Source organism: Tursiops truncatus, chromosome 14 (assembly GCF_011762595.2).
Source record: "Tursiops truncatus isolate mTurTru1 chromosome 14, mTurTru1.mat.Y, whole genome shotgun sequence".
In the NCBI taxonomy this organism is placed as follows: domain Eukaryota; kingdom Metazoa; phylum Chordata; class Mammalia; order Artiodactyla; family Delphinidae; genus Tursiops; species Tursiops truncatus.
The window spans coordinates 59,527,893-59,554,723 of NC_047047.1; the positions used below are offsets into that span (position 1 = coordinate 59,527,893).

The window sequence follows — 26,831 nt, forward strand, 5'->3', positions numbered from 1 at the left end:
CACGAACCCGTGTCCCCTGCATCGGCAGGCAGACTCTCAACCACTGCGCCACCAGGGAAGCCCCTTTCTCTCTTTTTAAGTGCAGTGTGACAGTCATAAAACATTCTCATGTGTTCATTTAATCTGAGTTTACTTACTTGAGGACAGGGACTAGATTTTTTCCCTTTACTTTTTTTTTTTTTTTTAACTCCTCTATAGCACTCAGAATACCTTTTGCCTATAGTAAACAGAGATGTTGTTGAATTGAAGAATTATTTATAACCAAACCGATTTGGGTGGAAATTCTTTTCTGTTAAAATTTTTGGGAAATTAGATACTGGAAACATGTTAAGTATATATTGTTTTGTTTTCTACATAGGAGTACAATAAGTTCCATACTTGCTGTTGATTTTTTATTAAAAAAATAATATTAAAGCATAGCATTGAGGTTTTTTTGTTTTGTTTTGTTCATTGGTTTTATTTGTGTTTCTTCCCCCTAGGAAACAATCATATTTACTCCATTCTTTTATATGTTTAATGTTAACTTTTTTTAAAATTAACTAACTTATTTTATTTTTTTGGCTGCATTGGGTCTTCGTTGCTGTGCACAGGCTTTCTCTAGTTGCGGCGAGCGGGGTCTACTCTTTGTTGTGTGGTGTGTGGGCCTCTCGTTGTGGAGGCTTCTTTTTGTTGTGGACCACGGGCTCTAGGTGCATGGGCTTCAGTAGTTATGGCACACGGGCTCAGTAGTTGTAGCTCTCAGGCTCTAGAGTGCAGGGTCAGTAGTTGTGGTACATGGGCTTAGTTGCTCCGTGGCGTGTGGGTTCTTCCCAGACCAGGGCTCGAACCCCTGTCCCCTGAATTGGCAGGCGGATTCTTAACCACTGCGCCACCAGGGAAGTCCCTAATGTTAACTTCTTACTATAAAAATTAAAGTTTTTTTCCTTTGGCTAGGTATGTAGTACATGGATTGGAAGTGGAGTTGTCAGTGATCTCAATGATCTCCGTCGAGTACACAATCTGCTTGTTTCTTCACTGGACAAAGTTCAGGCCGGAAAAGGATCTTCCAGCCAACTCTACCGCGAGAGTGCCACAACCATGGAAAAACTGGCTGTTCTCAAAGCATGGGCAGAGGTAACCATGACCTGTTGTTTTTAACCATTTCTCCATCCATGAGAAAATGTTCCCCTACTCCTGTAGGTAAAAAAATTTTTGTTTGATTTTTGTTTAAAACTGACCTGTGGTATAGAGTGCTTTTTAAAAAATCTGCTGTTTGCTCTTTCTCACTGAAATGCATATACATTTATGTCTTAAAAGAATTCTTATTGAACCTTTGAAAATTATATTTTTAATCAGTGTTTTAAAAACATCTGTGTTGAAGAAGGGCTCTTCTTACTTACTATGGAAAAACTAGGCTGGGAAAACCTACAAATATAAAAAAAATAGAAAAAATTTATGCCAAGAATCTTATTTGATTAAATTTTAGGAGACATGCCACCACCCACTGATACTGAGGCTGTAGGGTTTTTTGGTTGTTGTTTGTATGTTTTGTTGTTTTATAGCTGTTTTTACCTCTTTTATTCCCATAGCCACTTTTTAAAAATAATGATACTGTTTTAAATTCACTTTTCTAAATCTCTTCTGCCAGTTTTCAAATACTTATCTGTCTGCACTCAGGTACTTCAAGTAGCTCTTTATTCCTTCCTCTGCCAACCCAGTATCTCACTTACCTATTTCCATGGTATCAGCAGCCTGTGACCACCCAGCAGACAATTGCTGGCTCAAGGCATACAACATCCAGATGATATAGTTTAGATAAAGGACCTCTGGGTTTTTGTGGATTATTTCTGTCACAGAAGGGGGGAAAAAAAGGAAAATGTAGAACAGTAAGATATTGTATAAATTAGTTTTTCTCTCTGATTTTTAGATCAAGTTGTTTTCAGAGTATCCCTGAGTGTTCCTTTATTTTCACTCTGCTGCCATCTTTTGGCGTAGAGAAGTAAAATAATATTTGCATTGATAAAATGTTTGTTTTTATTGATAAAATTTTTTTCAAATTAATGCAAATCCATAGTTTTAGGTGGAAAGTAGTATTAGAAAGATACTATAATGTGATTGTTTTCTTACTTTGAAATTCAATGTTAATTTTCACATATCTAATTTTTAACTAAAACTTACTATTACTTTTCTTGTCTGTAGAAATTATATTCTAAATGATTGAATGATTTTTATTTTTAAAAAGATAGCTTCTAAAATTGTTCTTAATTCTCCAGCCCCATTCATTAATTTCCCAAACATAGAGACAGGTATGTAGTTGGATGATCATAAGACCGTTTGCCAGTTAGTTGGTTCTCTGCTGACTTGCATTAACGTGCTTGATTCACCTACTAAGAAGTCTGACATAGTTCAGTATAAAAAGCATTAAATGTTGAATCAGAGGCCCTAGAACAAGTTCTGTCTCTATAATTCACCATCTTTGTGATTTTGTTCAAGTGATTTGATCTTTCAGATACTCAGTTTTTTCATTATAACATGGAAATGCAGTAATGTCTTCTTCTAAGGTGAGGTATGTAAAAGGACCAGGCATTGTTATCTGGCACTGAATGGAAGATAAGTAATTGCTTTTAACAAATTAGATCAAAACCTCACATAACTAAATTATTAATGCACATTTTTTTTGAGACGCTTTTCTTATTTGGGGGTAACTTCGTTCTATAATTAAATAATTTGCACTTCGAGCCTCAGCCTGTAATATTGTCTAGTGAATCTTTTCCTTGCTTAGCTTCCTTTCCTTCGTCCTTTTCCTCAAAGGCCCAATATATTCTAGATTTCTCTACTCAAGATCTATCTTTGCTTCTACTTTTTACTCAAAAAATTGAGGATATTAGTTTTCCAGTTCCTCAGATTGTTACCTTCAAGTCTTTAGATGAGTGTGAGTTGAAAACTCCTTTTACCCATGTGACCTTGGGTGAGTTATTTAACTGCTTCTCTAAACCTTGTTTCTCAGCCCTAAAGTGTGGATAATAATTATGCACATTTCACAGAATTACATTTTGAAGTAAATGAGGTAATAATAACTTTGTTCAATAACTACCTTATTTATGTGCACAGTGAATGTTACCTGTTGTTATTAATATAATAATTATTATTACTTTAAAGTTTTCCTCTAACCTAGGATTACCTTTTCTCATTCTCTTACCTCCCACTCTCTGATTCATTCAACGGTGTTACTAAACATCGGCTCTGTGCCAGGCTAGAAGTTGAGAATACAGTGGTGCACAAGCCAGATGTTCTACCTTTACTGAGAAAAACAAACTAGTGAACGAGTATATGCAACAAAAATAATGACTGTTACAGGAGAAGTCCAGACTGTGGTGAACACACAGCAGAGGCACCTAAAATAGTCTGAGGGCTCAGAGGAGGCTGCTTGGAGAAAGCGACACTTAAGCTGAGACCTGGAGGATGAGAGTAGATGTAGTAAGCATAAGTCTCTGGAGGGGACTGTTCCAAGCTAAGTGCTGTCAGTTACCCCCGCCTCTGTATCTCACTTACCCCGCCTCTGTATCTCACTTACCCCGCCTCTGTATCTCACTTACCCCCCCCCCGCCCCGCCTCTGTATCTCACTTACCCCGCCTCTGTATCTCACTTACTCCGCCTCTGTATCTCACTTACCCCACCTCTGTATCTCAGTCACCCCCCCCCCCGCCTCTGTATCTCACTTACCTCGCCTCTGTATCTCACTTACCCGCCTCTGTATCTCACTTACCCGCCTCTGTATCTCACTTACCCCGCCTATATGTCTCACTTACCCCTGCCTCTGTATCTCAGTCACCCCCGCCTCTGTATCTCACTTACCTCGCCTCTGTATCTCACTTACCCGCCTCTGTATCTCACTTACCACCTCTGTATCTCAGTTACCCCCGCCTCTGTATCTCACTTACCCTGCCTCTGTATCTCACTTACCCCCACGCTTCTGTATCTCACTTACCCCGCCTCTGTATCTCACTTACCCCATTTCTGTATCTCACTTACCCCCGCCTCTGTATCTCACTTACCCCCATTTCTGTATCTCACCATCACCCTCTGCTTGCTCGTCCTCTTCTACTCACTCTCCTCTTCACACCTCTATTCATTGAACGAGTTTTAGTATCTTCACATCCTCAGCTAGTCACCCACTTCTCAGTCCCCTGCAATCTGGGTTTACTCTCAGCACTACATTGAAATTATTTCGTTAAAGTTACAAATAATATAATTCTCCAAATCACTGCACACTTTTCAATCTCTGTCTTACTTAGCCTCTCTATGGCATTTGATATTGTCTTCTCTGAAACTTTGTTTTCCTTGACTTCGTGACACTACTCCCTTGGTTTTCTTCTTTTCTTTTATTGTTCATTCTCAGCCTCACTTGCTGGCTTCTCTTTGCCTGCCTGCTCTTTAAATACTGGCATTTTTCTTGTCCCTTTTCTCACTCTTCATACTCTGTGGGTAGTGTCATCTACACCCATACCCAGTAGCTTTTACTTGTATATGAAAGTTTCTAATTCTACTTTTCTAGCCATACTTCTCTCCTACATTCCAGGCCCATATTTTTAGCTGTTTATTAGACATGTAGTACTGCATTGTTTACTGTTGAAAAAAAATCCATGTATAAGTGGACCTGCACAGTTCAAACCCACGTTGGTTCAAGGGTCAACTGTATTATCAAAGCACTTTCTAAAATCGTACACATTAGTTGACCAATTTATCCTAAGGAATATCAAGGATATACACAAAGATTCTGCTGTGAGGATGTTTGCTGCAATGTTGTTTATCGTTCTAAAACAATAAAAAAAGGCAATATATGAATAATTGTATTTCTTGATCCAAAGATGATGGTATTAAGTGAATAGAAAATTGAGTATAATATTATATACAAACATAGTTTTTAAAAGACTGAGTATGTATATACAACATGGCTAGAATATTAACAGTATTACATCTGAGTAGTAGGATTGTGTCTGGTTTTATTTTCTTCATTTTACTTATGCTTCTGATTCTTCTGTATTTTGTGTGTAATATCTCATAAGAAAAATAAACCCAATTTTTAAAAAACGAGTCTAAAAAATATATTATCATATGCAAGTAGCAATGTAAAATATAGAACCCTTTTAGAAAGCATTTGGCAGTATCTCTTCAGAGCCATGGAAGTATTTATAATCACTGATCCAGTAATTCCATTTCTCGAACTTTATCCTAGGGAAAAATATCCAAAATATGAAAAAGAGAGAAATTTACAAAAATGTTTAGTTGTAACCTTACTTATAATGTGGAGAACTGAACACCTTTGTCTTTGAAAACTATGTTTCATCTTTCTAAGATTCCCAAGGCTAAAAAGAATCAGAAAAAAATATAAAAGTTCAACTACAGGAAAATTGTTAGATGTATAATGTCTTCCATTGCAGCCATTAAGAATAACAGTTATGAAGACTAGTATTCATATGGAAACCCTTATGATATATGAATAGACAAAATTAAATACAAAATTCTCTGTACAACAAAATTATAACTTAGAAAGTTGGAATGTGAAAACCTGGAAATTAGAATTATGAGTAATTTTAAAAACTCATTTTTCAAACTATTTATGGTATAATTTTTTAAATTAAAATTTGAGGAAAAATACATACAACTGACCTTTAAATACTGCAGTGACTCCTTCGCTTCCCCATTACCAACAGTCTTCAGCTACTTCTGCCTTATAGTCTATGCTCAGTCTAATACCAAACACTTGCAGTTTCCTCAGCATGCCTTGCTAGTTTCTGTCTCTTATGCTCTTGCTGTTTATATTCCCTCTGCCTGGAATTCCCCCTTCCATCTTTGCCTGTGAACAGGTGAACTTTTGTCTTTGAATCCAGTCTCACCTTTTCATAGTCCATTAAGATTCTTCCATCCTTGGTGCTTCCTGTGATTCATTCATTCATTACTCAAACCACTGAGTGTTCGTTAGGTGCCAGGCAGTGTACATAGTCACTGCGTGTAGTGAGGTGGGCAGATAGGTCATTTAAAACAAATTTCAAAAAACATCCCTTTCGCTCAGCAATTTTCTCACTCTCCTTTCATCGTATCAGTCTGTGAGTCCATGGAAGGTGAAAACCATGTATTATTTGTCTTTGTTGCCTCAGGCCCTAGCACAACAGCAAATGAAAGGCCAGAGTAAGTACCTAAGAAGGGTTTGATGAGCGAATGGCTGAGTATACTTACAGTGCTTATTGAGATATTTTCTTAAAATCAGCATAATAATCTAGGGGAAGAAAGCGAGCTTAAAACCAGTGGAAAATATGAATGTGATACATTTATAACCTGATACTCAAAGTCCCTACTCCAAAAGTTAGGTGGTTTCTGCTTCTAAATTGTCAGGTGTTAAGTATGACTAACCAACTGTAACTAAGTGTTAATAGACCATCACAGCATTAAGGAATGCTTCTTCTCAAAAATGAAGATTCACTGTTTCCTGTAATCGTCTAATCCAGTCAATTACCATGCCATAACTGTCTGTTCATTGTAGGGATAGAGATAAGACCCTGCCATCAAGAAGCTGCAGTGTCCCTGTTCACATGCATAGACTTCCTCTTACAAACAATGAAGATGACACTGTGTAGGGGGAAACAGTTTTCTCAAGATTTTTATCTAGTGCAATTTTCTTTCTTACTCATGCTCCCCCCACCCTTTTTTTAGCTTTATCATTGATGTGTAATTCAGCTACGTGCCAGTTGCCAAAGCCAAAATGTACGTACAGAAACAAAAGAAAACAAACAAAAATAACTTCAGCAAAGAAGAATCTTTAAGATTATATTTTAGGAAGTTGTTATTATACATCTTTTTGGTTTATAAAGTGGAAAGAAAAGATACAGATAATATATATGGCCAGTAAATTATATTATTCTTGGCTCAGCCATCTGTTGCAAGGACTAGATTGCTAAATATCACTTAAGGACTATATAAGAAGGGGTTTTGAAGGATATTTATGGAAATCCTTTCTGTGCCCTCCCCCCCCCCCAGCTTTTTTCTTTGACTGCTGGCTGATTGTGTCTAATAAATCTATGAAAGCAAACGTAACAAACAGGAAGTTATGACAAAAAGAAAAAAAAAGAAAGAAAACCACATATAAAGGGGGGCTTTGTAAAGTAGAACAAGAGAAGCCAGAAAAAATTCAGAGAACCCTACTCAAGGAATATGCTGTGAGAGCAATAGTCAGAAGTCAGCTCTATTAAAAAAAAAAAGAAAACAAAAAGCAAAAAAAAAAAAAAAAACGATTTCCTCCAAAGCAGGTGGAATTATTCTTTTGAGGTTATCCGGAAATCCCGAAGTTGTATACTTTCTAGTATCTGTACTCACTTTCGATGATTCAGCTGTATAATAACAACTTAGAATATGTCATTTCTTAATATTATGCCTTGTTATTTTCTCCTCCTGAATATCTTACTAGGTATATGTGGTTGCTATGAATATTAAAAAAGAAGCAGAGTCAAAACCAAAAAGAGCAATTAAAAATACTGATGATGATGATGATGATTACAGTACCATAGATGAACTACCACCAGACAGTTTAATAACACTCGTACAACCTGAACTGCCAACACTCAGTCGCCTGTGGTTGGCAGCCTTAAAAGACTATGCGCTTTTAACTTTACCAGCTGAATTTGCTAGTCAGCTACCCCCAGATGGTAAGTACTGCACTTAGAGTTTTGCTTTTAATAGAGTTCAAAGTAGTAATTAAACAAAATGGAATTGGTGGAGACTAGCAACAATCGTAATAATAACATTTACAATTTCTGTGGACTTAAAACTTGACATTCTCTCATTTAGAGCATGTTTTGCATACTGAATTTGTGAATTCATATATGGTATTATACTTGTTAGCCCAAGCAAAAATGTTCTCACTGTTACAGTAATAACTGTACGAGTTAGGTTACTCTAAATAACTGGGCATAACAAGTCATTATGCATAACCATGATGAAGTAGATTGCTGTGTTGGTCAGTGTGTGTATGCAGGGACAGATGTGGCAGTCATCAGTTTGATAGAGAAAGCAGGAGGAGGGGAAGAATTTGCAGAAGAGTGAAAAAGAAAGAAGAGACAGAGTTCCCTGGCTATTGAGAGAAAGGGAAGGTGATGAGGGTTTTAAGAGTTGCTGGCAACAGTGAAGAGGAAGCCTGAGGAAGAGGACCACGGGTAGGGAAAGCTAGAGGGCATTCAGAGGCATCAGCATGTGCAGCGAAAAGGCTGGAAACCCTAACATCAGCGAGGAAGTGACAGGCACTCCAGGTCAGCAGCTGCAGGAAAGACGTTAGTTTTGATAACTCTGTACAAGAATCTCTTTGCCAAATTGCTCTTTTATATGTGCTATGATCTGAATATTTGTGTCACCTCAAAATTCATATGTTGAAACCTAATCCCTATTGTGATGGAATTAGGAGGTGAGGCCTTTGGGAGGTGCTTAGGTCATGAGGGTGGAGCCCCTAGAAGTGGAAGTAGTCCCCTTGTAAAAGAGAACCAACAGAGCTCCCTGGCCCCTTCCACCTTGTGAGGGCACAGCAAAAAGGCACTGGCTATGAATCAGGAAGAGGGCCCTCACCAGACCATGCTGGCACCCTGATCTCTCGGACCTCCAGCCTCCAGAACTATGAGAAATAAATTTCTGTTGTTTATAATCCACCCAGTCTGTGGTATTTTTTTATACCAGCCCAAATGGACTAAGACTGTATGTAACGGTTATTTTTTAAGGTAGTTGTTGATAAATGAGTATAATAGAAGTAATGTTTTTGATTGCTTTATAGGTGGAGCATTTTATACTCCTGAGACTATTGATACAGCTAGACTTCACTATCGGAATTCCTGGGCCCCAATTCTCCATGCAGTGGCACTTTGGTTAAATAGCACAGGATTTACATGTTCAGAGTCAGCAGAAGCGGCAGCAATAGCAGGTTTACAAAAACGTTCTACACCCATCAATTTAAACCAAGCATCAGGAGCAACGCCTAGTGCTAAATCTTTGCCAGAAATTAACAAAGACAGAATGCATCTGATTTTAGGTAGGTGAGCCATGTTAATGTATTTCAAGATGTATCACTTCTGAAAATGTGTATCTGTAGGGGAGAAAAAACTTCTTTCTACCCTCTTAAGATCTGTGACTGGCTTAAGAATAAAACTGACATAAGGCACATTAACAGGAGGAAAGCATACAAATTTATTTAATATTTTTACATGTACACAGGAGTCTTTAGAAGGAAAATGAAGACCTGAAGAAGCCGTTAGGTCCAGAAGATTGTATAGTTTTACACAAGCAAGAATAAATTGTAGGGGCTTCCCTGGTGGCACAGTGGTTGAGAATCTGCCTGCCAATGCAGGGGACACGGGTTCGAGCCCTGGTCTGGGAAGATCCCACATGCCGCGGAGCAACTAGGCCCGTGAGCCACAACTACTGAGCCTGCGCGTCTGGAGCCTGTGCTCCGCCAACAAGAGAGGCCGCGATAGTGAGAGGCCCGCACACCGCGATGAAGAGTGGCCCCCGCTTGCCGCAACTAGAGAAAGCCCTCGCACAGAAAGAAGACCCAACACAGCCAAAAACAAATAAATTAATTAAAAAAAATAAATTGTGAGGATATGACAAGACAGAGGGGTTTGGGCTAGGGGTGGTAAGTTGTGGAACAGTAACTAGAAAATATACGGGGGAAACTAATGGAAGATCAGGCTTATTTTAGTAGTTTTGTTTGGACAGGTCTATTTCAACATCGACTCCCAGTCTCTGGTGGTAAGAATGTTTTCTCCCTAGTACAGAGAGGGCACCTTTCTCATGAGAAATTTTATGACCTGCTTTCAGGTAGAAAAGGGGACAGAGAGCCCTGCCTGCATCTGCTATTTCTCAAATGCCTTCAGCCAAGAAGGTATATTTTGGTGTGGCATGTTTTGAACTCCTTCATATCTTTCATTTTAATGCTATGGAAAAAATTGTGATAGTATAGTTCAGAGAAGGGATAGTAAAAAGAGGATTTTTTAGCACAGTTTCTAAAGTAACTGAATTTTTTATTTAAAATTTAATTATTAAAAACTACTCTTTAAAAATTGTCATGTTCACTCACAGAGCAATTTGAATAATTTTCAAGGGAAAAAAGTAAACTTTTTTTTTCAACAACTTTTCTTTTTACTTGGCACTTAACAAATTGCCTCAGAAGGAAATAATAAAATGTAAAGTTAAAGCAAATTTGAATAATTCTTATTTATAATTGCTTTATAGATGCTCTTTTAACACTTAAGAATTTGTCACTCATTTAATGAGAATTAATTTTATAATTTTCATAAATTTATTCTTAATGTATTATTTTTAAATATCTTTAACTTCTTAATCAAGATGACCTTGGAACTCCCCCATCCCCTTCCAATGTGATTATTAGCCTCCTTGCAGAGGTACAACCTGTGTTAAGTTTGGCTGCTGATTTTGACAATCATTTTGAACTGACTTTAAGGCATTAATATATGTTAAAAGTAATCTGTAAAAAAAATAAGTAGGTGCAAGTGGGACAAAAATGGTGTCAAAGCAACAAAGTGTTTTATATTAACAAACCTGTGTGTTTATTTTGTACACTGCAGGCGTGAGTATACAGTTCCTTTGTTCCCCAAGACCTGAGGAGCCTGTTGAACATGTTACAGCTTGTCTACAGGCCTTACACACCTTGCTAGATTCTCCTTATGCCCGAATCCATATTGCAGAAGATCAGGTACAGTATATTTCTATAATAGATAATTTATGCTTTGTATACATCATATTTATCTTAAGATAATTTTCTCACATATGAAATAAATATTATATAATAAGCATTCAGGATTTTGGCTTTAAGACCCTATATTGAAAGTTGGATGACCAGGCACAGCTAGACTGGAGATCATCACTACCTTCTTTGATCAGTTCATCAGCAGTCAAGTAAAACTAAAAATTTAAAAGATGTCTTCAGGGACTTCCCTGGTGGCGCAGTGGTTAAGAATCCACCTGTCAATGCAGGGGACACAGGTTCGAGCCCTGGTCCAGAAAGATCCCACATGCCGCGGAGCAGCTAAACCCGTGCACCACAACTACTGAGCCTACACTCTAGAGCCCATGAGCCACAACTACTGAGCCCATGCACCACAACTACTGAAGCCTGCATGCCTAGAGCCCATGCTCCATGACAAGAGAAGCCACTGCAACGAGAAGCCTGCGCACCACAACAAAACGTAGCCCCTGCTCACAGTAACTAGAGAAAGCCCGCATGCAGCAATGAAAACCCAGTGCAGACAAAAAAATAAATTAAATTAAATAAATAAAGGATGGCTTCAGTCCCAGTTAATGATTCTACTAATAAAGGGCTGAAGTGATTCATAAGGCTATTAAATAAATTGTCACTTTTAAATGATTAAGTTTTATCTCTCATTTAATGAAATTTTTATGTGCTGACTCAAGTACTTATTTAAAAAGTTTAATGAATTGCTTTTTCTAATTTATGTATGGAATATTTAGAGGATTTTATTCATATTACAGAGCCAAGTTACCACTGGATTTGTTATTCTTTTTAATTAGGAATTTTATTTTCGTAATAATAACCATTTCTTTGAACACCATACTACCAAATGGTATCACTTGGGATAATTTTCCATAAAACACAGACAGATAAAAAGCAAAGTTCTCATTATTGTATTATATCAAAATTAGTTTTGCACACGGTGCTGCTTGGAAAAAAACCCCAAATGAAACAAAACAAAGCATGTGCTGTGTGATTACAAGCTTCACTCACTGATGAACTCTTCTTGTACCCCAGCCTTGTAGCCTGAAGCTGTGCCTCAGCTAAACTACAGATTACTGCAAGAAACTTGAGGGTTGTTTTCAAATGGTCAAACCAATAAAATTTAACATTATGTTAAAACCAAAATAACTGATTGTAAATGTAGTAGATAGAATGACATGGTTAAATGTGTATTCCAGAAATACAGCAGACATAAATTTGATCACCCCATCAATCTTGTAGTGGTTGATTTTTAAGACATGAAAAGGGAGGAGGGAGGTCAATTAAGAGGCCATTTTCATAATTCCAGAGAGATAATGAGTCCACTGACCTCGGAAAACTGAAAAAAGGAAGAAGGAAAGAGAGCCAAGACTGGAACCTTAGGGATAAATAGCAAATAAGGATTGAGATGAGGGAAATAAATCAGCAGTGGAGGCTACTAGAGAGGAAGGAGGAGAACCAAAAGAATCCAGAATCCAAGTCTGAGTTAATGACCACTAAATCCACAGCACAGGGGATAGGACTAAATAAAGACCAGATGCCAGTTTAAAACAAAAACAAAAACAGAGTTATCAAAGATGAGAGAGTTTCAAGGACAGACAACAGTCTCAAAAGGGACAGAATCCAGTAAATAAGGACAGAAAAAGAGTCCCATGGAGGTTACTGGTGACCTCAGGCATAGCGTTTTCTCAGGTGGATCAAGCCAGATTATAGAAGATCGAGGAGTAAATGAGAGAGTGAAGGAAGTGGCAGCATTCGGTCTGGGAAAGGAAGAAACAAGACAGAGACAGAAGAGAACATGGGGGCAGATGGAAAGATCTGAGAGGTTTTTTGAGGTGTGGGGGGAAATTAGGTAGGAAGGACTTGAGCAGATTCTTATCCTGGGGAAGAGGAGCTTAGCTAGAGAGCGAGGCTGACAACATACGGGGTATGATTGATGTCCCTGAAGAATCCTTGGGAAGTTAAACAGGATGGGGTAGCAGGCATATGAGGAAAGATTAATCAGTCTTGGGCAGGGGCTTGGACACTTGATCTTAAGGAAAGAGGTAAAGGTGGCTTCGGTTGCAGTTAAATTTTTTTCTCCCTCTGAAATTTGAGGTGGGTTCATTGGATGGGTTTGATGTAGAAGATTGTAAGAGACTTTCTAAAGTGACTAGTAAGCGGTAGAAGTTTGTAATAGTTCTGAGATGAATCTGAGAGGGACTTACCAGAATGCCTAGAATTTCTGGTAGACTACTCTTGGGTACTTAGGTTGGAAATCATAAATTGTAGTGGCACTGGATGCTAGCAATATTGTTTAGTCCTAAAGAGAAAAGAAATAGGAGAATGACCATTTTTAAATGGAAAAATTATTTAAGTACATAATAAAGTAATTTTTGACTGAAAATATGTTCAGATAAAATATGACCTTATTTCAAGATTGTTATAATATTTGCTGCATAGTCCAATATATTAATTTTAGCTACCAAATTTATTTTTACATGTATATTTTCTTAGATTTAATAATATAAATGTATCCTTTGAAATTAAAATTAATTTCTCTATTAATTTATAATAGCTGATTGGTGTTGAGTTGCTGAGTGTTTTACACCGCCTCCTACTGACCTGGAATCCACCATCCGTCCAGCTGCTGGTGACTGGAGTTGTACAACAGATAGTAAGAGCTGCTCAGGATTATTTGCAAGAAAAAAGAAACACACTAAGTAAGCACTAGAAATTACACTAACATTGAAGTAGATTTCTTTGTACTCTAATTTTTAAAATACTAATACCAGGAAGTTGTTAATTAAAAAATTTAACCATACATTTAGAAGCTTTGCAATTGATTTTGCTTTTCATTAGCATGTTGTAAATGGAATTGCTCATATTCAGCTATCTTTCACCTTCAAAAGGGGCAACTTCACATGTTTCAGCCTAACATATGTGTTACTCCTATTATGAAATACATTCCTAATAAAAACTACCTAATAAAATTTTTCGAAGTAAAAAATGAATTGTCCGTTACCTTTAAGGAGAGGTAAATAAACAGAATTCTAGTCAGGCAGGAATTATTCTGAGAAAGACATATGGCATCAGTTAAACATTTAGTTGTAAATTCTTTTGAAAGAATTTATTAAGTATACTTACTGTGTTGTTTCATCTACTATTTTTTATTTTGTTTGCTGAGAATTTCACCAAATTTTCTTTTACCCAAGATGAAGATGATATGGAAAAAGAGTCCTGTCCTGTATTAGGAGAAGGAGGTGACAGTGGTGGTCTTATTCCTGGAAAATCTCTTGTGTTTGCAACTATGGAGCTGTTGATGTTCATTTTAGTGCGGCACATGCCGCATCTCAGTACCAAGATGTCGGACTCTCCAAGTCACGTAGCCACTAAAACTCGACTGTCAGAAGAAAGTGCTCGTTTGGTGGCAGCCACAGTTACCATACTCTCTGACTTACCGTCCCTTTGTTCACCTGCCGGTACGGTATTAATCACTATTTGGAAATGTCTTATACTGTATTAGAGATGAGGTTGCCTTTGATTTTAAGTGCTATTATGATTTATTTTCCTCTTAAATCTTAAAGGAGAAGTAGGGTTTTTTTTAAGGGTTTGTTTACCTTTAGAAACCTATAAAAAAAGACTGAAGGGCTTCCCTGGTGGCGCAGTGGTTGAGAGTCCGCCTGCCGATGCAGGGGACACGGGTTCGTGCCCCGGTCCGGGAAGCTCCCACATGCCGCGGAGCGGCTGGGCCCGTGTGCCATGGCCGCTGAGCCTGCGCGTGCGGAACCTGTGCTCCACAACGGGAGAGGCCACAACAGTGAGAGGCCTGCGTACCGCAAAAAAAAAAAAAGACTGAAGATTTAAGAAGTCAAAAACCCAGGATACCCTTTTCAGATACATGTCAAACAAACTTCAGCAAAGAGGTAGAACCACAGTTTGAGGGAAGACATCGAATGTTAGCAGATAGACATAAAGTGGAATTACTAAACCCTTTATTTTCTGATCTGGTTGCTACTCTTGAGCAACACTGACAAACTAACAAATGTCAGAGGAGAGTGACAACCAACTTTAAGGAGCAACTAAAAAAATTGTAGCTGAAAAAGATAATAGCTGTCTGCAGACACCTAAGAACTAGTGGATGGAAAAGTAGACTTTCCCTCTGTTGTATCTAGAAGGTAGAAATGGTATCAGGATATATAAAGGTGAATTTCAGTTCAACACAAGCCTACAGTTATGAAAACAATGAATTCTCCATCATTGAAGTTGTTAGGCAGACTACAGTGGCTGCATGTCAGAGTGGTGAAGGGAGTCTTTCATTAAGTGGGTGGTTGATTTGATTATCTTAAAGTTCTTTCAGCTACAAATCCTAGGATTCTTTCGTCTCTTTTTGGCTTACCTGTATAGTCTTCTTATCTGTTTCCTGACTTGGTTACTACATTGACTGAATTAGTACTAAGGCTCACTTAGTACAATGAGATTGATTACTTGTCGTGAAATTGCTACATGATTCACCAAGTTTCTCAGGTACTTCTCAAAGTATTTGGTACGGTTTTCCTTCTGTTTTTCTACCTTCCTTCCTTATTTTCATTATGAAGGGCATGATTATTAAATAAGTGAAATACTAGAAGTAATAAAAACAAGGCAAGCTGGGAAAAGAAAGAAAATATTTCCTTTGAAATAACTTGTGACTTTTTTTTCCAAACATTGAATTATAGTAATAATAATGCAGTAAATTTTGTATAAATACAAGGAAAAGAAATAATATTAAATGATAAAAAATATAAACAATTGAAATAACTGTAATATGGGAACTATTAATTACGAGGCAATCTGATTTGTTTTTATTTCAGGTTGTATGACAGTCCTGCCCACGATTCTGTTTTTAATTGCAAGAATATTGAAAGACACAGCGATAAAGTCTGCAGATAACCAGGTTCCTCCACCAGTCAGTGCAGCTCTTCAAGGGATCAAAAGTATTGTGACACTTTCAATGGCCAAAACTGAGGACACTCAGAAACAGTGGACAGCTCTAATTCGTAGCACTCTGGCATGCATCCTAGAATATTCTCAACCAGGTAATCTAATCAGTTTAAAATTTTTTAAAGTTTATTAGGATATCTCTTCCCTAATAACTAATTGAATGAGCTCATCAGAAAACTGCTCTGTAACACTGAATCAACTCAGAGAGGTAGTTTAGTCCCATCTTTCAGATGTGAACTTTTAGTTCCCCATTCTGGATATTGACTCTGAATGCCCTTGTCTTAGCACTTATATACATTTTGGGAGGTTTCCCCAAAAAGAAAGGATGTATGCATATAAAACTCTTATACATTGTTTTGAACTCCTATATAGTTGTCCATCACTTAAATTTATCAATTATTATTCATTCCCCTAACAATGGATATTTTTGCTATTTCTCATTTTTCCCAATTATAAAAATTGTCTCAGTGAACATCCTTATAAATTCCTTATGTGCTTTGTGCTATGAGATTTTCTAGGGCATACCCCTATAAGTGGAATTGATGACACATTTTAATTTTATCAGACATTGCCAAATTGTTCTCCAAAGTAGCTGTATGAATTTGCACTTCTACTAGCAGTGCATGATCCCCACCAATACATGGTATTTCAGACTTTTAAATTTCATTATCTGATAAGTAAAATGTACTATCTTACTGTTTTAATTGGCATTTCTCATTTTCATAGTGAGTATAAGCATTTTTCATGTTTGTGTCTAATTTGGGGGGAAATGCTTATTCACATTTTTATCCATTTTTCTTCTGTGTTTGACTTTTTCTTTCATTTTATTTCTGTTGTAAATGTGAAAGGATTGAAAACAAAGAATAATAATTAAAGATTTGCCATATTGCCTATTAAAACATTTCCACAGTATCTAAAACTGTGGAGTGGGCCCAAGAACGAACAGATAGGGCAATGAAACAGAACAGATTGTTTTAAAACAGACATTCATCCACATGAGAATATAATACATGATAAGGGCACATTCATTATTCTTCAAATGGTTTGTGTCAATTAGACATTTCAGATATCAGTTCCAGTTATTCTCTCCCCTTATATCATGACTCTAAGTAAATACGAGGTAAGTTAGAATGATAATGTAAAATTTTTAAAATAGGTAAATAAAATATAGGTGACTCCTTTATGTCAGAATGACAAAGGACTATGTAAGTGTAAGTGAATGGTAAGTATCACAGAGGAAAATATCAGTGTATTGGACTATAGAATTTAACATCTACCTGTCAAAAACAACGGCATTAAAAAATGGTTGAGGGCTTCCCTGGTGGTGCAGTGGTTGAGAGTCTGCCTGCCGATGCAGGGGACACGGGTTCGTGCCCCGGTCAGGGAGGATCCCACATGCTGCGGAGCGGCTGGGCCCGTGAGCCATGGCCGCTGAGCCTGTGCGTCTGGAGCCTGTGCTCCGCAACGGGAGAGGCCACAACAGTGAGAGGCCCACGTACCGCAAAAAAAAAAAAAAAGGTTGATAAATCCTAAAAATTCTTGTCAGAAGGAAAAAGATTTTTTTCCTATTTCTTTAATTTTGTATCTGTATGAGATGATGGATGTATCGCTAAACGTGTGATAACCATTTCATGATGTATGTAAGTCAAATCATTATACTGTGCACCTTAAACTTACATAGTACTGTGTGTCAATTGTATCTCAATAAAACTGGAAGAAAAAAATTTTAAAAATAAAAGATAACTGAAAAAAAGATCAAAAACTGAAAATAATATTTATGTCAGTGTTAATATCATTAATGTACAAAGAAGTCTTTTAAGAAAGAAGGAAAGAGCACGCATTATTAAAAAGGAAATCGAGATGCCCACCAAGTATATAAAAAAGTTAGCCACATTATTATATAAGCAAAAAAATACAAACAAAAACAAAGTAATATAAATTTTTACCTGTAAAACTGATTTTAAAAAATTGTATGTACAGGTGGAATTGATACCAGGAGAACATTTTCATACTTTGCTGAAGGGAATTAATACAGTTTAAACTTTCAGGGAATCAATTCTGCAAAATACACACAGAGCCTTTAAGAATTCATACTCTGACCTTATTGATCAAAAACTTGTGTTCAAGGTTATTTATCACAGTCTATTTTATAATAATGAAAATATGAAAGTGATAAATATAACTATCTGGCAGTGGGAAAAATATTAAATATATCATGGTATACTCATTTGGATTATATATCCATTATATCTATTAAAAATCATGTTTATAAATAATTATATATAAAAAAACTAACCCAGACCAGAAGAAATTAATCAAAAACCTAGAAATTAAACTATCGCTAGATGGTAGTATTACAAGTTTTATTTTCTTTCCCACACGCTTGTTATATTTTAAACAAACTATGTACTACTTATATCACCTGAAATTTTTTAGTATTAATATTTGGAAGGGAAAACTTTAACTAGTTTTATTAATGTTACTAAAACTATTTTAGCTTTATCATGAGTTAATATTTTTCTTTTTAGCATAGATTTTTAACAAACTAAAGAAACATTAAATGCCATAATTATATACGAATGTAAATGTATATATGTGTACGTTGATAGAACAAGAAAAAGTAGTTAAGAATTCGTTTAAAAATATATTGTTTCAGTTTTCATGGGGGTGTCCATAATCAATAATCATGTTTTTTAAATTGTCAATTATAAGAGAAGGTTTTGATATTTTATCCAAGTTCATTCATGTTAGATAAATTTAAAGGTATATGATAAGATAATTAAATTGCCTAAGCTAACCTGTCCAGAGCTGAATTCTCAGTAGGCACAGTCAGTATGAAGTAGGGATCAAAGCCATGGGTGTATTTTATAGTATTTGTAAGCCAGGCAAGCAGAATTTCTTGCTTTACGAGAAGAGTTTTGTAATAGAGAATTTCCTTTATGGAAATCATATTTCTTATTATAAAATCTGAGACTTCCACTTTAAAAAATGTGCCAATGTATGTGTGTAACACACACACACACACCCCTCCATGGATGTAATGAATCACTCTTAAGATTGCTATAATATTTTTTTTCATTTTTAGAACCTTCAATTTTGAAATAGATTCAAACTTTTTAAAATGTTACAAGCATAATATAGTGAACTTCAGCATACCCTTCTAGATTTCACCAATTGTTAACATTTGCTGCATGTTTTATTTTTTCTATAATCCACATATTATTGTTGATATTATTAATTTTGCTGAACCATTTGAGAATACATTGAAGGCATCATGACTCTTTACTCCTAAATACTTCACAGATAGCCTAAGAACAAGAACAGTCTCTTACATAACCACTGAAGAATTATCAAATTGAGGCAATTTAACATTGATACAGGGCCTCCCTGGTGGCACAGTGGTTGAGAATCCGCCTGCCAATGCAGGGGGCACGGGTTCAATCCCTGGTCCTGGAAGACCCCACATGCTGTGGAGCAACTAAGCCCATTCGCCACAACTACTGAGCCTGTGCGCTAGAGCCCGTGAGCCACAACTACTGAGCCTGCGCTCTAGAGCCTGCAAGCCACAACTACTGAAGCCCTTGTGCCTAGAGCCCGTGCTCTGCAACAAGAGAAGCTATCACAATGAGAAGCCCACGTGCAGCAACGAAGACCCAACACAGCCAAAGATAAATAAATAAATAAATTTGTATATATTAAAAAAAAAGAGAGAGAGGGTTATTGTTCAAGAATGAAAGTTTTTTGTGTGTGTGTGGTACGCGGGCCTCTCACTGTTGTGGCTTCTCCCGTTGTGGAGCACAGGCTCTGGACGCGCAGGCTCAGCGGCCATGGCTCACGGGCCCAGCCGCTCCGCGGCCTGTGGGATCTTCCCGGACCGGGACACGAACGCGTGTCCGCTGCATCGGCAGGCGGACTCTCAACCACTGCGCCACCAGGGAAGCCCTAGATTTTAAAAAATTTTTGTTTTATATTGGAGTTTAGTTGATTTACAATGTTGTGTTAGTTTCAGGTGTACAGCAAAGTGATTTAGTGATACATATACGTATGTTTATTCTTTTTCAGAATTTCAAAACATTTTAGGAACAGCATATTGCTTTCATTTTTTATATGTGTCAACATTTCATTATTCATGTATTTCAGAAGATTCTATGCCTATGCCTGATGAAGTAAGCATGCTAACAGCAATTGCACTCTTCCTGTGGTCTGCTGGCAGTGAAATAATAGGAGTCCAGTCACTGCAGAATGGCTGCATGAACAGATTTAAAAACGCGTTAAATTCATGTGACCCATGGGTAAGTTGCACTTAAAACATAGTGTTAAACCTTCCACTTTATCAAGAAAGTTTCAGATTGATTCATTAAAATTTGTGATACATCAAATGAAAACTTAAGTATTTGCTATACGACTTTTCAACAGAAAACTGGAAAAGATCACTGGTTTAAGCATTAGGAGAGACATGTATATGTTTATTTATATCTACAGAAATTGCCCAGTATCTAAAATATTTGCTCAACCCTGGCCTATATTGGTAGAGACTTTATGTGCTTCTGTTTTTCACTGTTTACTTAATGACACCATTAAAGGATAAATATATATTATAACATGTTTTAATGGGCCTATTGGAAACTCTGTTTTCTAGAAAATAAGTTTTATTTTTTTACAGTGTTAGTGTCTAAACTACTGATTCTCAAACCTGCTGCACATCAGGAAAAAAAGCAATTTAGTTAACATCTACCATTATCTTCCTAAACCAGAGTCTCCAGAAGTGTGGTCCACAGATCTGTATTTTAAAAATATTCCCCAGGCATTTTTTATGTCCAGCAATGTTTGGTAGCTTTTCTTCCACCAAAGCACTGAAACAGTTTCCCCTCAATATTTTTCGTGTACATTCGTGTGTTGATGGACCTTCCTTTTTTTGTTTGTTTGTTTCTTACTAACATGAAGTCTTTCTAATCTAAAGTAGAGCCACTGAGACCTTATTTTCTAGGCCTGGAACACTTAAATTGGTTTAAGAGGTGTCTAAGTAATATATTTTTATAGCTTTGTTTGGCATCCGTCAAATATTAGCCTTCCATACTAAATATATGAGGTTAAAGTGGGAGGGAGATTTGTAGATTAAAGAAAGAATTAAAAACACAAATTAGTATTCCCGGTCTCTAATTTCTTATACACTATAGAAATACACAAATTATATTAGCAGTGGTAATTTGGGAGTTAACGTATAAGGAATGTTTATTGAATTAATTTTTTTCCGTTTTATTTAGTTAGCATGTTGGAAGTTTTATTACTCCATTTCTGTAAGTAGAAATGGCATTAATTCTTCCCACATTTCTGTTTTCATCCTGCAGTATTGCTTGTTTTCAGTATATATTAGGATGCAGTGTGATTGTAGAGCAGATAAGAACTGTCACACATGTAAATTAATAAAATGATTTTCTTGTGTAGGTTCAAGCCAAATGTTACCAGCTTCTCCTCTCAGTCTTTCAGCATTCCAATCGTGCCCTTTCAACCCCCTACATCCATTCATTAGCTCCAGTAGTGGTTGAAAAGCTAAAAGCTGTTGAAAGAAACAGACCAGCCAGTAATACAGAACTTTTAGCTGTTCAAGAAGGAATCAAAGTTCTTGAAACATTGGTTGCTCTTGGGGAAGAACATAACAGTAAGTATTTTCCTCTAAAAAGCCACTAGTCTAAAATGAATATTTGTATTATATATAAATTTTCTTTGCTATTTGACACAGGCCATTGCAACAGTAAGTTTACTAAGGGTGATTACTATCTGAAAGATTAATGTTTTTGCTCGTGATGCTAACAAAATTGAGTTGATTTATGTTTATTTTTTAAGAGCAAGAGGTTAAATTACCGATGGCATTTGAACCCACAGATTGTTTTATTTTCTAGAAATGTACTCTTTAAGAACCAGGGAAAATATGGCTGCCTAATAGATTTTTTAAAATAATACATTTTGGTGTTCATAATAGAGGTATAAAAGCTTTTTAACAAATAGGACAAATAGGACCAGATTAGCATTAATGATGCCAAACATCATTATTAAAATACCTCAAAATTTGAAATTTTTAAATTGCTGTTATTTAATTTTATGAAGAACTACCACATACATCCATTTAACCAGAGACGTATGCAACTTAACACTTACTCCTCTTTATTCCCTGCTAAATCTTAATTTCATCACAATCTAAAATTTATCTTAAAAAATATGACTTAATTATTACAGAAAGACTGTACTTTTTAAACTAGTACCTTATGATTGAATGTTAAGCTGTTTCCAGTTTTTCAAGATCATAAATGAGATAAGTATTCTTTTTTCTTATATAAATTTATTTTATTTTATTTATTTTTGGCTGTGTTGGGTCTTCGTTGCTGAGCACGGGCTTTCTCTAGTTGTGGCTAGCAGGGGCTGCTCTTCATTGCGATGTGTGGGCTTCTTATTGTGGTGGTTTCTGTTGTTGCAGAGCACGAGCTCTAGGCATGCGGGCTTCAGTAGTTGTGGCACCGCAGGCTCAGTAGTTGTGGCTCACGGGCTTAGTTGCTCAGCGGCATGTGGGATCTTCCCGGACCAGGGATCGAACCCATGTCCCCTGCATTGGAAGGCAGATTCTTAACCACTGCGCCACCAGGGAAGTCTGAGATGAGTATTCTTGTACAGGTATCTTTGCACACATTTTTAAATTATTTCTGTCAGGTAAATTTTTTTAAGTGAAATTACTGGGCCAAAAGGAATGCACATTCTAAAGCTTTTAATATATATTGCTAGATTACTCTCCAGATAAAAATTACATCAGTTTTTTCTATCATAAAATTTTTCCTCTTCTCTTGAAAGAATTTCACACAAAATTGGAAAGGTAGTAGAGATCTTTTAAAAGCTATTGCTGATAGCTTACCTATAAAATAATAATCCAGAACTATTACAGTGGAAGAGAAGAATACAGAAGTGATTATGAAAAAAAAAACGTTGCTCTGACTTGACGAGTAACTGGTTAGGGGGACAAGAGAAAGAGAGAGCCAAATATTACTGTGTTACCTGGAAGAAGCATGGAAGCAACGTTAAAACTGGAAAGGTCAGGAAGAAGAGCTGTTTGGGAGGAGTTGATAAGTTTAGTTGAAACTAGATATTAACAGATTATTGGGTAGAAATGTTATGACTGACATCATGGCCTGTGTTTGGTAACTCAACATAATTTTATCTTTATTTTTATTTTACTCACTTAAACTCCATAAACATGGGGACTAAATCTTATTCATTTTGTAATCTTAACACTGAGCTTATTGACTTTTGCATAGTCAGTATTTAAATATGTTTGAGTTGAGTTGACTCTTGGGATCAGTTCCTGAACAAGTGCCCTAATTTAGGTAGGGAAGAGTCTTATACTTTTTCAAATAATTCTCTGTTGTTTGAATTCTTTTAACAGCAGAATATATTTACATATTATTCATGAAATTAAATATAGTTTGATAGTTAATTAGACTTCAACAAGGTTCATTAAATGAATAACTCTTTAATTTTCCATTTAAGAGTCAATTAATTTAAGGTATGAAATAACCAAAGCAGTGTAGCTTCAGTTCTCCAACCAATTTCTAGTATTTATTATTAGTGAATTACATCAACAATAAGCACCATCACAATTTCTTCATTTTTTAAGGGACTGCTTCACTCAGATAACAGATGTTTTGTACTATAGCAAGACTTCTAAGTGGTAGAAGAAGCAATTGTCATTTTTTAAAAATTAAAACTAAATCTGAGTCTAAGTGCCATGCAAAAACCGAAGGGAGGGCTTCCCTGGTGGCGCAGTGGTTGGGAGTCCGCCTGCCGATGCAGGGGACTCGTGCCCCGGTCCGGGAGGATCCCACGTGCCGCGGAGCGGCTGGGCCCGTGAGCCATGGCCGCTGAGCCTGCGCGTCCAGAGCCTGTGCTCCGCAAAGGGAGAGGCCGTGGCAGTGAGGGGCCCGCGTACCGCAAAAAAACAAAACAAAACAAAACAAAAACCGAAGGGAGATGGTTGCCATCACATTAACGTATACATTCACTCAGTCCTTTGATGGTATCCTCCTAATGAATGCTTCAGGTTTCTGTTCCCTATTCCCTCTATTCTCCAACCTCCCTATTCTGGAATACCCTTAAAATTTTCATAATTTTATTCTCAAAATACATTTTACCAGATGACAATTATAAAGTGTTCATTCCTTTTTAACCTTTTAGCCAGTATTTTTTTAATAAAACAAATTAATATAAATGCAAAATATATAATCTTAACAGGAAATCAAACCTGATTTCCTCCCTTAACATGGCTTGGACAGTTAGTAAGTATTCAGTATTAATTATGAATAATTACTGAGGTCTAAAATTAGATCATGCACGTTTACTTCGATTTTATTATAATTCAGACTACTGTAGTAATTGCCTAGTTTTTAAATAAAGGTTTATTGTAATTTTCAGACTTGTGATCATCTTCAGACTTTATCTTTGTTATTTGCAGGAGTCCAGTTACTTGCTCTTTTAGTTCCCACTTTGATCTCTTACCTGCTGGATGAAAATTCTTTTGCCTCAGCAAGCACAGCTTCCAAAGATCTTCATGAGTTTGCACTCCAGAATTTAATGCATATTGGACCTCTGTATCCACATGCTTTCAAGACAGTAATGGGAGCGGCTCCTGAGCTGAAAGTACGTTTGGAAACTGCTGTTCGAGCAAGCCAAGCCAGCAAAGCTAAAGCAGCCGCCAGGCAGCCGGCCCCAGCCGTGCATTCTGCACCAACAATTAAGCTAAAAACAAGTTTCTTTTAATGTGCTATTCCACTCGTTTTTGTTTATTTTGTCAATTAGCACCTAATTATTGATAGCCACTGTATCATTCCAGTCTATAGGTTCTACTTTATTTGTATATAGGAATTATATGCTTCCAAGTAGGGTAAGTGAAATAATGCTCACACTGGTTTCTGATTTTGAAGGAATGATTTTTTTTTATTATGTGGTGAATGTGCTTTCATTTTTTTCCTAATAATGTTTCTCTTTTATTAATTTATTCTTTAAACACTGAGCCATAGTCTTTTAAATTAAATGCAAAAAAATTGTATCATGTAGTTGAGCAGCCTATTGATATTGTCAGGGGGAAAAATAGGTCATATTCTGCATCTGTTATAAAAAAAATTAATTGAAAAGCAAGCTGAATTTAAATTTTGAAGTAACCAAAATAATGTGAAGTGTTGGTTTTGCGGTGTATCTATTAAGAATAAAGTTAACATTTTCATAGCATTTCTCAGAAAGTCCTTACCTTTCAGACAGATCTTTTTACCTTCATATTAGATTACTAAATTATACTTGTGTATATTTTAGTTAACTAAATTAAAACTCATTTAAACATTCATTAAAATGTTTCAAATGTGGAATAATGTTCTGGGTTTTTTTAATGGCTAAAATTTGGCCTCACTTATGCTTTGTAATTACAGAGACTTGAGTCTGGCTCTGATGGTTAGTTTCATTCATCAAACATTTATTGAGTTCCTACTGTGTATAAGGCATCAAGCTAAGTGCTGCAGGGCATACAAAAATGAATATTATAGTTATGCCAGACTCTCATGCAATGGGAATTTTACCACGTCAAATAAATAATTGATGACATGAATGTTTGCCACAGTGTTTAGCACACTTTAAACACCTGGTTTTACCACACAGTGTAATATAGACTGAACCTTTCTGAACATTCCAAAGGAATACCTATTCATCATCTGCTACCTCCTACTTATTCTCTCTCATACCCTCACTGATTGGCATCTAATACAGCCTTGCCTTCCTCATTTAGTCTTTAGATCTCAGATAGGTGCGTTCTCACCTATTTTCTTACTGACTTCTATTTCTGCAGGGTTTTTTTGTATTTTACACCTGCTTTTCCAAAGTTATTCTCCTTGTTTTTAGACTTTTTTTGGTAACACTTATCGAGATACAATTCACACACCATACAATTTGCCCATTTTAAATGTATAATTCAGTCGTTTTTAGTATGTTCACAATGTACTATAACCATCACCACAGTCAGCTGTGACCATTTTCGTTACCCCAAAAAGAAATCTGGTACTCTTTAGCTGTCGCCCCACAAGCTCTCTGCTTCCCCCCAGCCTTACACTATTGCTGATCTGCTTTCTGTCTCTATCAATTCTCTTATTATGAACATTTCATATAAATGAAATCATACACTATGTGGTCCTTTGTGACTGGCTTCTTAACATTTTTAAGGTTTATCCATGTGGTAGCATACATCAGTACTGCATCCCTTTTAATGGCTGAATACTATTCCGTTCTATTTATATTATATTTTGTTTATCCATTAGTTGATGGGCGTTTGGGTTGTTTTCACTTTTTGCCTATTACAAATAATGCTGCTGTAAACAGTTGTGTACAAATGTTTGCATTACCCTGTATTTTCATTTAGCTTGAGTGTATACCTAGGAGTGGAATTGCTGGCTCAGTGGGAACTCTGTGTTCAGCTTTTTAAGGAACTGCCAGACTGTTTTCCAATCTCCTTGTTTCTTGCACTGCACACATAACTGCTTTTCACTTATCTATTTATAAAGTATGTTTGTTTCTGCCTTGGCTATTTTCTGCTGTTCTTCGAACCCAGGCTTTTCCCATCATTTCCTACTTCAGGATAGTCTACATCATGCAGTAGCAATGGTTCTCTCTCTCTCTCTCTCTCTCTCTCTTTGCCTTCTCTCCCTCTGTCTCTTTCTCCCTTTCCTGTCACCAGTACATCTTTATACTTTCTCTAGACTCTTCTGAGCCATTGACAACTTCTAGTTTTCTATAATCATATCTATAAAAGGAATATCTGTTTGAAGAATTATATTTATTAATTTGTTTCACTGCTCAACTTATTTCTTTTTTTTTAAGATGTTTGGGGTAGGAGTTTATTAATTAATTTTTATTTATTTTTGCTGTGTTGCATCTTTTGTTTCTGTGTGAGGGCTTTCTCTAGTTGTGGCAAGTGGGGGCCACTCTTCATCGCGGTGCGCGGACCTCTCACTATTGCGGCCTCTCTTATTGCGGAGCACAGGCTCCGGGCGTGCAGGCTCAGCGGCCATGGCTCACGGG

General features: G+C 36.5%; 1 protein-coding gene across 5 annotated transcripts in view; it reads left to right on the top strand.

Moving 5' to 3' along the window:
• Nucleotides 1–24,998, top strand: part of HEATR5B (HEAT repeat containing 5B) — an 86,760-nt gene extending 61,762 nt beyond the window's left edge. For 4 of the 5 annotated variants that reach the window (XM_019942859.3, XM_019942858.3, XM_019942861.3 and 1 more), the window contains 10 exons: nt 934–1,113; nt 7,443–7,680; nt 8,793–9,047; nt 10,603–10,730; nt 13,327–13,471; nt 13,964–14,230; nt 15,602–15,826; nt 19,872–20,023; nt 21,177–21,390; nt 24,226–24,998. In XM_019942859.3, the coding sequence (XP_019798418.2) occupies nt 934–1,113; nt 7,443–7,680; nt 8,793–9,047; nt 10,603–10,730; nt 13,327–13,471; nt 13,964–14,230; nt 15,602–15,826; nt 19,872–20,023; nt 21,177–21,390; nt 24,226–24,530 (2,109 nt within the window). In that variant the 3' untranslated portion in view covers nt 24,531–24,998. Of the gene's footprint in view, nt 1–933; nt 1,114–7,442; nt 7,681–8,792; nt 9,048–10,602; nt 10,731–13,326; nt 13,472–13,963; nt 14,231–15,601; nt 15,827–19,871; nt 20,024–21,176; nt 21,391–22,203; nt 22,398–24,225 lie in introns of all 5 variants that reach the window. The other variant, XR_012325848.1, reaches the window with a different exon arrangement.
• Nucleotides 24,999–26,831: the final 1,833 nt, after the last annotated feature.